The sequence below is a fragment of the Gymnogyps californianus genome, chromosome 7, assembly GCF_018139145.2.
Source record: "Gymnogyps californianus isolate 813 chromosome 7, ASM1813914v2, whole genome shotgun sequence".
NCBI classification, from domain to species: Eukaryota; Metazoa; Chordata; class Aves; order Accipitriformes; family Cathartidae; genus Gymnogyps; species Gymnogyps californianus.
Window position 1 is genome coordinate 38,350,328 of NC_059477.1, and position 13,534 is coordinate 38,363,861.

The 13,534-nt window shown below is 34.3% G+C and overlaps 1 protein-coding gene across 1 annotated transcript in view; it reads right to left on the reverse strand.

Moving 5' to 3' along the window:
- Positions 1 to 13,534, reverse strand: part of LRP1B (LDL receptor related protein 1B) — a 749,866-nt gene that overhangs the window by 56,741 nt on the left and 679,591 nt on the right. Inside the window, exons 69-77 of the mRNA XM_050899978.1 lie at positions 12,791 to 12,920; positions 11,638 to 11,744; positions 10,605 to 10,737; positions 7,318 to 7,440; positions 6,657 to 6,779; positions 6,261 to 6,398; positions 5,628 to 5,762; positions 4,477 to 4,596; positions 2,000 to 2,241 (exon numbers count right to left, since the gene is read on the reverse strand). Of these exons, the coding sequence (XP_050755935.1) occupies positions 2,000 to 2,241; positions 4,477 to 4,596; positions 5,628 to 5,762; positions 6,261 to 6,398; positions 6,657 to 6,779; positions 7,318 to 7,440; positions 10,605 to 10,737; positions 11,638 to 11,744; positions 12,791 to 12,920 (1,251 nt within the window). The remainder of the gene's footprint in view (positions 1 to 1,999; positions 2,242 to 4,476; positions 4,597 to 5,627; positions 5,763 to 6,260; positions 6,399 to 6,656; positions 6,780 to 7,317; positions 7,441 to 10,604; positions 10,738 to 11,637; positions 11,745 to 12,790; positions 12,921 to 13,534) is intronic.

Below are 13,534 nucleotides of genomic sequence, written 5' to 3' on the forward strand. Positions count from 1 at the left end.
GAAAATATTCCGAATAGTTTAGCACAATGAGAAGTAAATGCTTCACAAATGTAAATGAAATGTGTCCAAGATATATTCAGATACAGTCTGTGCATTTTCCACATACAGATCTGCAAAAAAGCTTTGTATGGCTTGGATCAAGCATCTTCATGAGCAACTACCTGCACTGAAGAGACAGGGAAAAATAGTGTATTAAAAAAAAACCGTCATTTTTTCAATAACTTTGAATTAAGAGGAAGTGACTAGAAAGTATTCTTGCATAACAGTGAAACAGAGATACGAAAAGCAAAAAGTATTTCAGTACTTCAGAAAAATAATAGTAATTCTAAGAACATTTTATCTTTACTAGTTTAAACAGGGAGACAATGTCAAATCAGCTATGAAAATTTCAACCCCTGGACTATGAAGAAGTCTCAAGGAAGCTTATGTTCAATTTTATGGACCTGTAAGAAAGTGTAGATCCATTAGAGAGGTTGTGGGTCAGCAGACTACACTTATCCTTGCAGAAGGCATCTGCATATTAACCAAAAAGAAATAAAATAAATCAATAACAACAACCCCCCCCAACACTAATTTCACAAGACTTTACTAGTTCGTTATTTTCTAATAATGAACTCGATACAGAGATGTGTCTATCAGGATTTCTTAGGCACAGGTATCTGCCACATTTAAATGAGAAAAATGTGACAGTAGAATTACTCCGCATCTTCAATACATACTTAGGTTCTCAAAGTATCCTTCCCCAAAACTCAAATGACATATCTGACCTACTAGAAATGCTAGGAATAATTTTCCACTTTAGATCTACTTTACATACACTTTCTGTCAACAAAATCTAGACCCTCTTCTGCTGGGCAGGTGGAAGTGCTGGTTTTTAACCACTCTTCCCATATATATGACATCACAGACACAAGGTATCTTCAGTGTCCATTGGTGTCTACATCCCCAGGCTTTTTGCCCTGCTGGCTTCACAGGTCAGGAATGTCGTTTGTTTGCAAAGGAAATATCCTTGGATGAAAGGTACTTAGAAGTGGTTTCAGATGTGTAAGAGTTGAATAATAGATGAAAGATTAGTCTACTGTTGCTACCGCTGTTTATTCTACTGGGTATATAAAAGCATTCATGTGATGTAAGGTCATTCCTGTTACCTCTCCTAAGTTTAAGGAAACAGCCAGACAGGTGTTATTTCTAACCTGATTTATTACTGGCCAAGAAAAAACTAAAAACTCTCCTTTGCCATCATATTTAACAAAAAGTAGAAAAAAATAAATCTAAATATACAGCATTATAGAAACACCAATGTAAAGATCACACTGTTAACTTCAGTTCAGCACTAACACTTCCGTGAGAATTTTGTAGAAATATATTAGGCAAAATGAGTATCAATCTGCATTTATTTTATTTTCAAGTAAAGACCACTTGAAATTACCCTAGGCTATAAAAATCCACATTTCTGTTGTCAAGTGCAAAATTACATTTATGCTTATTCAAAAGAAGACACTTTGCAGTTCGACATATAAAGGAATAAATACTTATTGTTCTAATTTTTAAATGTAACTTTGCCGATATTATTGTTTATATGGTCACTATAAAAATCAAGCTTGTCTTTGGCCTATCTACATTTTCTGTTTTCCAAGGATTTGAAATTCATGCCTTTCTTTAAACCATGTGTTGCTCATATACGTCTATTATGTCCTCTCTTTTCTCTCTTAAAATAAAAAATCTTGACAGTACACAATCTTTCCAAGTCTCTAACATACTGGTTATTTCTCTGTAGAAAACTTTTTTAAATGCTATAGTCACGTTCTCTTAGAGACTCTACCAAGTCTGTCAGTCTTGAATGGAAAGGCATTAGTAGACATATATACCATTTGAATAAAATCATTCTCAGACAGACATTTTAATTTACCAAATCAGCACATGTTATTATAGACAATCAGAACAGAAAAGTAAATCAAAAGAAATTTCTATCATGTAATCTTTGATCTCGATCACTTACTATCAAACCACTGTTACTTTGCCTTCTCTCTCTGTCGTGAAGTTTTCTGTAGAAAATCCCTCCTGGATTAAATTGAGTACTCCAAACAATCATGTCCCCTTGAAAATATGCATCCATTCCAGTTATCCTTGAATTATGTTCAATGTGTGATATTTGCTGATGAACATCACTGTAGTTGAATGGATATGCAAAACCCAGGATGTCAGTGTCATTAGCAACATACAGAACTTGATCTTCAGAGCCTAGGGATTATTATAATGAAACAAAAATAAGGTAAATGTCAACTAATGCAAAATCAGTGTTTTTCACTCAAGTAGCTTTTTGGTGTTTATCTGATATAATAATTTCTTATGTTAAAATTATTTTCTGATTGTTGAAGACTGCAAAAACACTCACACTCTGGGCAATAACTGCAACCTTTCATAGTCTGAGACCAATATATATTACTTCAATGCTCTCCACGCTCACACTGTGACACCTAAGACTGTATTTTAAGGAGAATGTAATATGAGAATTTGACCACTTTGAGCAGTATACAAATATAGGGGATATTATGCATTAAGCCCATATGAATCGCTACATATTTTTATACACATGTTGTGTCCAGAGGGTCCTAAATGTATATATTAAAGTAACGTAAAGTTGCCAATAAGCATTATTTTAAATTGCTTAGTTGGAAATTAGAAATGGAATGATCCATCTTTAGTGAAGGCAGTGAAGTTTTGAAATTGACCGCAACATGAGCAAACTGGACCAAAGCTGCTACAGAACATGTGCAGTTGTGTCTTATACCTCCTCATTTCAGATAGTGAACATTTATGGATACCTGTGAATGGGTGGTATTTATGCATACCTAGTTACCATCTTGATTCAGATGTTGTAAAGTATGTTATTCATAAGAAAATGCTATCTGATATTCATTAAGTATTGAGAAAGTTTCAGATTTGCTGGATAGATTAGAATGCATTTGCAATTTTTTAGTTTTCCAATTTATATCACATTTATCCATAGAGAATCAACTTTCAATAATGTCTGTCCAACATATTTCCTCCTTATGAGTATGAAATATCAAAAATCACTTGTTCCCTCACTCCTGCTAAATACAAGAAGAAAGAGGAGTTCCATTAAAGCGAGTATCAATGAGGAAGAGGGAAGCATTAACTGTATTACAATGGAAATAAAGTTTGCAAAAAATTCAGATGTAGGATAATGATTCCCAGATTTTTAAATTATAAGCCCTCAGAATTATGTCTGTGTTTCTATAATAACAAGCCACTATCCTCAATTAGTAACCTTGTTTGTTCCCATGTCATAATCTGCTTCTTCAGTAATAGGCAAGGATGCTAAATCCTGATAGAGTCCACGTTACGTATAGAGGAAATTACTAATGACTCATTAATACGATCTTCCCCTGGTAAGTTTGCTTCAAGAAAACTTGAACAAAGCATGTAAGAAACCTGACTATCACCGTCTAACCACCCAGCATGGATGTACCTACATTACTGACTGGTGTGCTACAAAGCAGGAAGAACCGGCATTAACATGATACAATCTGTCATGGTTCCAGGACGTACGTCCACAACATGTGCTTACTGGCCACGAGGTTCAGATCGGGTACTGCTCATAGTTGTGCACCAGGTATGCACAGAGACGTACAAGGAGCCACACCTTGTAACTTTAACACTTGTTCTGCACTGAAGACTCCAAGTGTAGGTATAAGTCAAATTCATGCCAAAATCTCACTAAATTGCAGGTGAGATGCCATGATCATACTTTCAGTTATTCAGATACAGATCCATAAAGATTATGTTAACTTTACTCAGGCAGCTGGATTATTGCTTGTTTCATTTCTGAAATGATTTAAAGGTTACATAATACCTAGACTTAACTTTTACCTCCATTTTGTGCAATACCTCTGCCTTATGAAAGACAGAAATAACATCTATGTGTGCATATTTCTTTACCTTCACTGGACCATAATCTAGGCAGCTGATTTATATGAGGAGTATACTCTTAGGTGACTATACTTAGAAAAACTCCACTTAAATGACTTCTGTAAGATTTCTCAACAAGACAAAGCAAAACATGTTAACTCCAAATATTACTTAATTTATTCCTAAAGTTCTAAAACATGTTTCTATGAAAGAGTTGATTCTTCTCTCAAGCTTCTAAGGCTGCACCAGAATGTTTACATGCTTGCTAATATATAATCTCTGTTTTTCTTATCTGTGTATATCTTTTTGTAAATAGAGAAAGCTGGAGTTGGGAACGGACTTTCATATTAAGTATGTTCATTTACATGGAAGTGATAAGAATTTACTGCTTACTGAAATGAAAGGTAAGTCTGAGTGGTTTTGAGAATTATTTCAAGAAATATTTATCTAAAAATAAATTCTATATGCAACACATTACTGTTACCAACCATGTACATAACAAATGATTTAGTACTGTCTCTATTTTGATTTTTATAGCCTTACCTTTTGCTATGCAACTGTTATTCCTCTCTTTATAATTTTTCTCGCATGCACATTTGTATGACCCCTTAATATTATTGCAGTGTTGGGAGCAGGCACCAAATACCATACACTCATTGATATCTATGAGGAAAAGAATTGTAATTAATATACCTATAGTTTAATACATTATTACTTAACGTGTTCAGAAAATCATAGAACAAAGCACATGAACAAAAGGAACTCATAAACATTGGTATATCCTACAACAGTAAAAAGAAGCCTTCTGCAATTATCACTAATGTTATTTCTGCTGCAATCAACACATCTCAGAAAGATTTTTTATATTATTTCTCCATCCTTCCTATATCAACCTATTATCATTAGAGCTTGAAATCAACTTTGAGAATGAAAATGTCTGTTACAATTATCTCCAACATACCTGCCTCTGGAACAGTCAAAACTACATGATTATCCCTTACTGGAAAAGCTCCTGTGTACACCTTTTTCTTAAGAGTCAAACAATGAAGTTTTTGTATGCAAGTATATTCACTTGGATAGTCCCATTGAAGTGATCTCCACTTTTTCTGTAAGTTACTGCTCACCAGTAAGAAAATGAATTCACAACCCATTCTTTGGGAAGGTAGATTTATCTTATCTTTCTGATCAACTCTTTCATTATAACAACTATGTCTTTTTTTCTGACCAGTGTGGCATCATATATATTAAGACTACATTTTCTAAGGAATTTTACTTTCAATCTGTTTATTTTCATTTCAATTTTGTTTTATGCATCTTCATTATTTTAAGCATCTCAAAATATTCTCATATACCAACTTAAACACCGATCCCAATTGCTCAGTGAAATAATCGACTAGACCTTAAATCACCCGTTTACCCCTTAAATTATAAAATCATTTAATGGTCTGACCTGAACCTTTCGACATTCACAACCAATGTTAATCTTTGATAACCTCTCCAGGTAAAATGCATAAATCTACACCCTGTAAATCCTTTCAGTTTCTTTTCTTGATTTCTTAATCCCATAGCTATGAAACAGTTTTTACTCTGTGGAAAAAAGTATGTGATATGTATCTCCTTCTCCAGCATAGAAAATTGACTACGCAGTTGACTTTTAATACTTTATAGCAAGGGATGATGGAAAAGATCTGCACCTTCACATTGTCTATTCCTCTTGTTTCTCTGAAATCCAGGTTTACACTGACACAGTAGGGATGTTTTTGTTTGATTACAGTATGCATCATCTCCACAAGGATTCACATTATCTTCACATGTATATTCAGTGACACCTAAATATAAACAAACTGTCTAAAAAACCGCTGATAGATTTGTTTAAACTGATAAAATTGGGATCTAAAATAACAACAATAAATAACAGATTTATCTTTCTGTTAAAAGAGTATCAGGTAAATTTGAAACAAATATATGACATCACAATATATACCTACATATGTATATAAATTGACAGTATTTGAGATACTTCATTTCACATCAAGAATTTAATACTAAAATTTATTTTGTTGCAAATATGAAATAAAATACAATGAACTTACAGCTAAACTACTTCAAAAACTCAAGAACTACTCTAAAAATTACTACAACCTGAATTGCTATACAATTTGCCTTCCTCTTGTGGTATGTCAAACAGAATTAACTCTTTTTTAACTAAAAAAAATAAATTTAATTAACTTCTGTGTTGTTGAGTCGGTTTTGCACGGATGAAAGTCTCAGTTAATTATTTCTTTTCTGCTACAATCATGAACACATATCTTGTCAGCCAAACTCACTTATTTTGCAGTCTTGCTCATCTGAACCATCTCCACAGTCATCAAACCAATCGCACTGTAGCTCCATTGGAATACATTTCTTATCATTACAAGCAAACTCATCTTTTTTACATGGTCTTGCTTTATAGGTGACTTTATCTATATAATTACAAATTAATAAGAGAAAAATAAATCAGTATTTAAGATTCTTAGATTATTTTAGACACATACAAATGGGAATGACCATGAAGCATTAAGCAACTGGAAATTATTTCAAGCTTAATTTCTTTCAGTTTCAAATTCCGATCTACTAACCTCCAGTTAAGCTTTACTGAAGGACAAGCAGATCTCTGTAACAAAGTTTGCCTTCAAGTTGTTTTCTTTGATCTGAATGCCTTGAAAGGTAATATCACCTACCGCAGTGATCTTCATCCGAGTTATCACCACAGTCATCAACCTCATTGCAAATCTGCTCAGGTCGCAGACAAACCCTGTTGTTTCTACATCTGTATGGCCTTGTTGGAGGGCATGGAAACTTTACTGTATATTAAAAAAAAGAACCAGCTATTACCCAGCTAGTATTCTTGAACCTTCTTTAATGTCTCCTTATCAAAGCAAGCAGGCATGGCAACACAGTTGTACTTGACATATGAATGGTACTTGATTTTAACTTCTGGTACCTAACAGAATAACACTTCAACAATGTTTACAGCATAAGTTCTTCATTGAGGGAATGAAATTATTGTGTGTGATAAGGGTAATTACACTTCTTTTGAGAATCAGTAAATATGACAGAAATAAAACAAAGGAAGTAGGAAGTTTAATGATGACCAATATTTCAATGTAGAAGTAACTTTTTCCCATCTGTGCATTTCCTACAAAAAGATTAATTTCTCACAAATATCTTATCTGAAATTGCATGAATAGCAATAACAACAGAAAACTATATCCCACATTTCAAGCTAGTCTTCTAAAAGTAAAATAAAGAAAACTTAGGCACATAGGTCCTTATATATTTATGTTATATGTCATTTCTTGCTTTACTACATGAAAAGCACTGAAAAATGTAATGTCATACCACACATTTCAGCAACTTCATCAGAGTTATCTCCACAGTCATCCTCACCATCACAAACCCAAAAATGTAGCTTGCAGAGGGAATTGTTGCACAAAAATTCATCAGCTCTACATATATTTCCCCCTGGGAAGATGAAAAGAAGACAGAAAAAAACCCACGAAAACAGAAAGACAAAAGAAAGAACGTCAATTCTTGATAAAACCAGTACAACCACTTATCATATACTATCTGCAGAGAATGACACACGTAGCATAACTAAATGAAAAAATCCCAAATGAAAGGGTTGGAGAGGCAGACAGAAATACTCATTTAAAAATCTCTTCCTTGACCATTAAAAATCTCTTCCTTGACCATACACTTCTTTCACTTTCTTTTCATGACTGTTAGCTAGGAATTACCTATTTGGCCTGGCTAGAAACAGCAGTTATCAAAGACAGACACTGACAACTCAACAAGCTAGGCATGTTCCCCTTGCATTTAGCCAGGAGATACTTAAACTATCTTTCTGTCTGTAACTTCCTTTGGTGATGCTGCCTTTCAGAAAAGACTTGGCTGGGTACATCAGTAATTTGCGCTATCAGAGAACGGTACAAACCAGAAGACAGAAATACCGTCAAACCTGTGAAAGGCCACTTCAGTCCAGATTTGTTTCACATGAATGTCGGATCCTCCACCTATTCCTACTACCACTCTCTGGGCCACAGATCGTGTTCAGAACAGACAAAGTGACTGCAGTCCCTTAGCCATGAGGTAGCACCTTTTTCTTCTCCTGAGGGGTAATAAGCTTGGCCAGGCTTGTAACGTCCCCATCAACTATAAACTCTGTAATTAGGGAAGATCTAGCCATGTAGGCACAGAGTAGATAAGACTAGGTGACCTCGAACAATCTCTTCCTTTTTGTAACTTCTGAAATTTCTCATTAGGATATTTACTGAACACAGAATGCAGCAAGAATAAATTCTCCCATGTAACTTCAGTATTGAGTGAACTCTGAATCACCTAACAAAATGGAACAGAGGGTGAGAGAAAATGTTTTAAGCTGGAGTGCTCAAGCTTTAACCATTGGTTCAAGTTAGATTCAGTTTTAACATGTGTAGCAGTAAGAAGACATTTTGTTTCAAAACTATGACTAAATTTTACCACTACTAATCAACGAAGTTATGGAAACTTCTTGAAATTAATTTTCTATATAACACATTTTTATGGTAACTGGATTCTCAGTTTCCTGAGAGGAGTAGAGTATAAAAGAAACAAAGCTGTGTACCTGCAGAGGAGGAAACAATGAAATTTTATATGATAACACCAAAAGTCTCACTGTGGCTTACCTCAATGCATTACACCCACCCTAATAGTTAGAACAGGCTCCAGTGGCTTTTTACTTATTTATTCAGCCCTGTTCACATCCCATTACAATCAACAGAAGGCTTTCATTTGCTATAAAGGGTTCAGAATGGTTTAAATTTTTTTTCCAGAAAATTAATTTGCATGAAATACCCACCGTGTAAGAGGATGTTGGGAACTCTCACACTATGTTACCAAATATAATTCACTTCCATTGCAAATATAACTTATGAACATTAACGGAAGTATTCTTTATTACTATCCAAGGAAAAATATATAAAATTCAAGTATTCTTCATGATGAAAGACATGAATATAAATAATTGTATGTGTAATCACAATATAACCATAATTCTAGTTGTACAATAAGATTGAAAAGAGCTATGTTTATAAATATGCACAGTGGGCTACAGATAAATATTACGGAGATTGTTTTAGAATGCTGTAGAATAAAACTCCATTTGTGTTTGCTGTATTTCCAAAGAGGAAAAAATTAGTTATCAGTGAGATAAACCGGCATTTGTTTCATGTGATTGCTCTGCCTGTCATAATTCCTTTACAGAACAGATTTCTATAACAGAAATCATAATTGTGACATAAATCCAAAGTATTATAGCAATAACCAACTAGGCAAAAGGCTTCTTACTGCATTATAAGCAATTTGCAGTTCACAGAAGCTCCATTATGCTATCCAAAGAATAATGTGGGCTTCAGATAAAATAAGCGTGTTACTACTTACTTACACTTCATTGGTTTTTAAAGAGATACAGTCTAGATATTTTAAAAGCAGTTTTAAAATGGACTAGAGGTTTTTTAAAACTTTGTTATCTCAGTCTTCTTAAAACAATTCATACTTCAACACTTCTAAATATGATGTTTTTCTCTTTGCATCTAAACATCTCTGGAACATTCTTCCCATTTTCTTCATTTTCTGGTCTCTCTTTCAAAATTAATCATCCCATATAACTTCTTTTTTTTCCTAGTGGTAAGTGTTGTTTAACAGACTTATAACAAAATAAGGGAAGGATATTTTACTCCGTAATTGCTTGCTTCATCTCTGATTATCATTACTTATTATTGTACTGCACTATGCTTTTGAAGTTACACACTTATCATGTGACTGTAGATGACTAACAACTACTCACTTTAAAGAAAAGGAAAGAAGAAAAATGTGGAAAAAACCAAGAAGCTGACAAAATGCTGAGTAAAATTTTGCTTTAAAAAAAAACTTTTAATTTGAGTTAGAATTTCTGTGTTTGTCACAATTATTTAATTACTACCCTTACTAAGAATTTTGTGCAGAGTCACACTGCTACTGCCTGGTAGCTGAAGCAAGGTTCAGTTTAAAAAAATCAGCAGCAACTATGAGAATTAGATCAACAGATATATTTCTCAAAAACGTATTTGGAAGCTTAATCATAAGCATGAAAGTCTGAGCATAGTGTTTAGCTTCATGTGAATCAACTTATGTGCATAGTTCTGCTCTCTAAGGAGAGCGAGAATTCAAAATGTGGTTTTATGGCTTCTGATTAGTTGCAACATTTCGTGTCCACAGAAATAAATAGAAAACTGGGGTCTTAAGATTACTTATTTAGCAATTTTTCATTATATTGCATGGCTTTGTAATTTATTGTTGCCTATAAAACTGTAAATTAACTGGACTTATTACTGATTTCCCTGATGAGACAGAATATGCTTCCAGTAATAACACAACCTTTTGGTCCTTGGGGAAGGAAACACAAAGAAGGAACAATGAGCTGTGAGTCATAAACAATGTAAGTTTTGCTTCGTCCTGCAAATCGCTTGTGAGCTGCTATACTGTCGTTGTCAAAAGAGGTCACAGAGCTTTCATTTCATCACTCAGAATGGCCAGGGTACCACTAACTTACAATGGGTGTTAATAAAAAAACTAATAAAGTAAGGCTTTTAAAGAAAAGTGTCTCTCGCCTTGGTCACAGTTTTCTTCATCACTGCCATCCACACAGTCATGGATCCCATCACAAAGCCATCTGACAGGGATACAGTAGGCCTTATTTTTGCATCGAAACTGATCTTCTTTACATTCTGTTACACAATCCATCTGTGTGAATACAGATATGAACTAAGTATTAATAAATGAGTACAACATACTTAAGACAAACCTAACAAAATTTACCAACACTGTTTTTCATTGTCCAACGTATTTAGTACAATAAAGTTGTCCCTGACAATGCAATGTGCAATTTAAATAGTTACTGAAGTCCAAGTGAAATTGTAACCACACATTACATATGTTCTGATACTACTTCTTTACATTGTTTAGTATTAGCAATGGAAACAATGGCTACATTTACATTTCTGAAGTCAACTGCCCTACCAGAAACAACCCTGGACATGAGGCCAGTTAGCGCGAACCGGCTCATATCCATGTTGATCAGGACTAGAAACCTCCAGAGTGGATTGTCTTCACCTGCGCTGTGTGGCATTTGGCTCAGGCATCCTTCATCCTCTAAATTTTTATGGCTCTGAGAAATAACAACTATGTTTGGTCTTTTTTCTTGAAGTTGTTCATGAAGGTGGTAATTTTCTAAAAAGATATCAACAGTGCAACAATGTAGGAAGAACATGGCGTGAAGGCCCATGGAGGCTGAGGTGCCTGCTAGGATTGTATTAGATGAATCTAGAGGACGGAGGGAGCCAAATGTGGCACAAACTTGTCCTTGCTGCCAGTACGGAGCAGTCCCTGAAGCAAACTCCCCCAGAACCACGCTCAGGTTTTGACTTAGGGGAAAAAAAATTGTCTACTCCAAAGACGGCCACAGAGCAAACATAATGTGGTGTAACTACCAGGGAACCAAAATCATGGGGCTAAGTTATCTGACAGTGTCCAATGGATGCAAAGAAACCCCATTTGCCCTTTTAATTATTTTCAGTTCTAAAACTGTTAACAAATTTTATGTCAGACAGTAGGAAAAAAAATCAACGGAAATTTGTCAGCTACCTCATCAGATCCATCAGCACAGTCATACTCTCCATTACATTTCAAAGATGCCGAAATACAGCCTCCACTTGCACACACGTACTCACTTGAAGAGCAGGTTGGAGATGCTGGTTACAAACACATATTTTAGCATTAAGAAAAAGACAATTTATAACTAAGTTGCTTTCTAATTTAATGTTTTCATCTGGTTAACATAGTGAGCAAACACGTATTTGTAGCTGACCAGAGTTTTTCCAAACGTTCATAAACTACAATGAAATGTTTGACAAAACTGAGTTGTTGCATCCTAAGTAAATTGTATAACAATAGTGAAAGGATATTTGTGTTTTAATACTGAGAAATTTCTTTTTGTGTTTTCCTTATGCTTGGTAACAATGGTAACTACATGCATACACATATGCATAGAATGAGTATATTAAAAAAATTGCATTCTTTAAAATGGGCTTAGGGTTTAGCTAAAGCTATGTAAGTGCTTATAATTAAATAAGCTAAATTTATAAGAAACCATGGGTTTAGAAAGTATACATTATTACAATTAAAATAAATACATATTAATCAGTTTTATTTAAAATATAGCTGGACATTTTTGTCACATTGTAAATCAGGGGAGTTTTGTCACAGGCTTCTATCAGTTGTACCCGTCTAGACAAAGCTCATAAAATATTTAGGAAAAATCCTGCAAAAATAAATAACTGCATTTTCCAAGACAGTAAAAAGGAAATAAAACAGTAACAACAAAAATAATAATTTGCTAGAGAAAACCTTTGCATAAGGACTAGTAAACTTTGAATGAACACCACAAAGCAAAAAACCCCCAGAGACACTTTAGTAACATGCCAAGAATTACTGCTGTTTTCAGAGCAGAATTTTATACGCTGAGTACACATTATCAAATTATATTTCAATATAATTAAATTAAATACCATTCCCACAACAAGCTTCACATTGCATAGCTGTACATAAGTGGGGTTTTCAAAACACAAGTAGGAAGACACAATGATACACATTCAAAAAGAAAGTATTTCAGATTTCTTTGCACTCCTCCCTACTTCTAGTGCCCAAGGAATCTTGATTTGTTGATTTATTTTCTCCTTGTTTCATTCTGATTTATTCCTTGCTTAATTTTATTTCTCAGCATTATTTAAAACAATACCTGGTTCACAATTTTTCTCGTCATCTCCAAGTTTGCAGTCTTCATGACCATCACATTTCCATTTCACTGATATGCACTGACCATTGGAACACTGGAACTGATCTCTTGAACAGCCTGTCTCACAATACCTCTGGTACAATAAAAACAACATATATATGAGATCAAGAGTTTAATATAAACGTTGGTAAATATACAGCTGATCACAGAAGTGACAGCCTATACTCCTCCACACTATGAAATACAGTAATGCCTTGTGAAATAAAATATATTTGTAGATATGATTCACGGAAGGTGGCTTGCACCCTCTAAGTAGGTGGGAAGCACCTGAGGTCCAGCACTGGCAGGAAAGAAGAAGGGACAAAAGGGACAGGAAAGAACAGAAAAACAGCAAAGCATTATCCAGTGAGCTTCTACTACACAACAAACAGTCTACATTGTTTTCTCAAAAAAACGCACAAACCAAACCAAACCACTGCTGTGTGTAGAAAGAGTGGTTCCCCAGCCCGTACACAAAATATTTCCAGGATGGAAAGAGGTCCAGATCATTGCTGGGACAAAAAGATGTAGACTATTGTTAAGCATGACTTGATTTTATTTGCGTGTTCTCTTTTTAGGATAACTATTTCAATAGGTTTAGTTTTAATTTAGTAAAGATATTTGTCTACATGGATTCATGTGTAGAACTCCCATTGCTGCTTTTTAAAATATTCATATGTGGGAGTCCATTCTCCAACAATATAAACC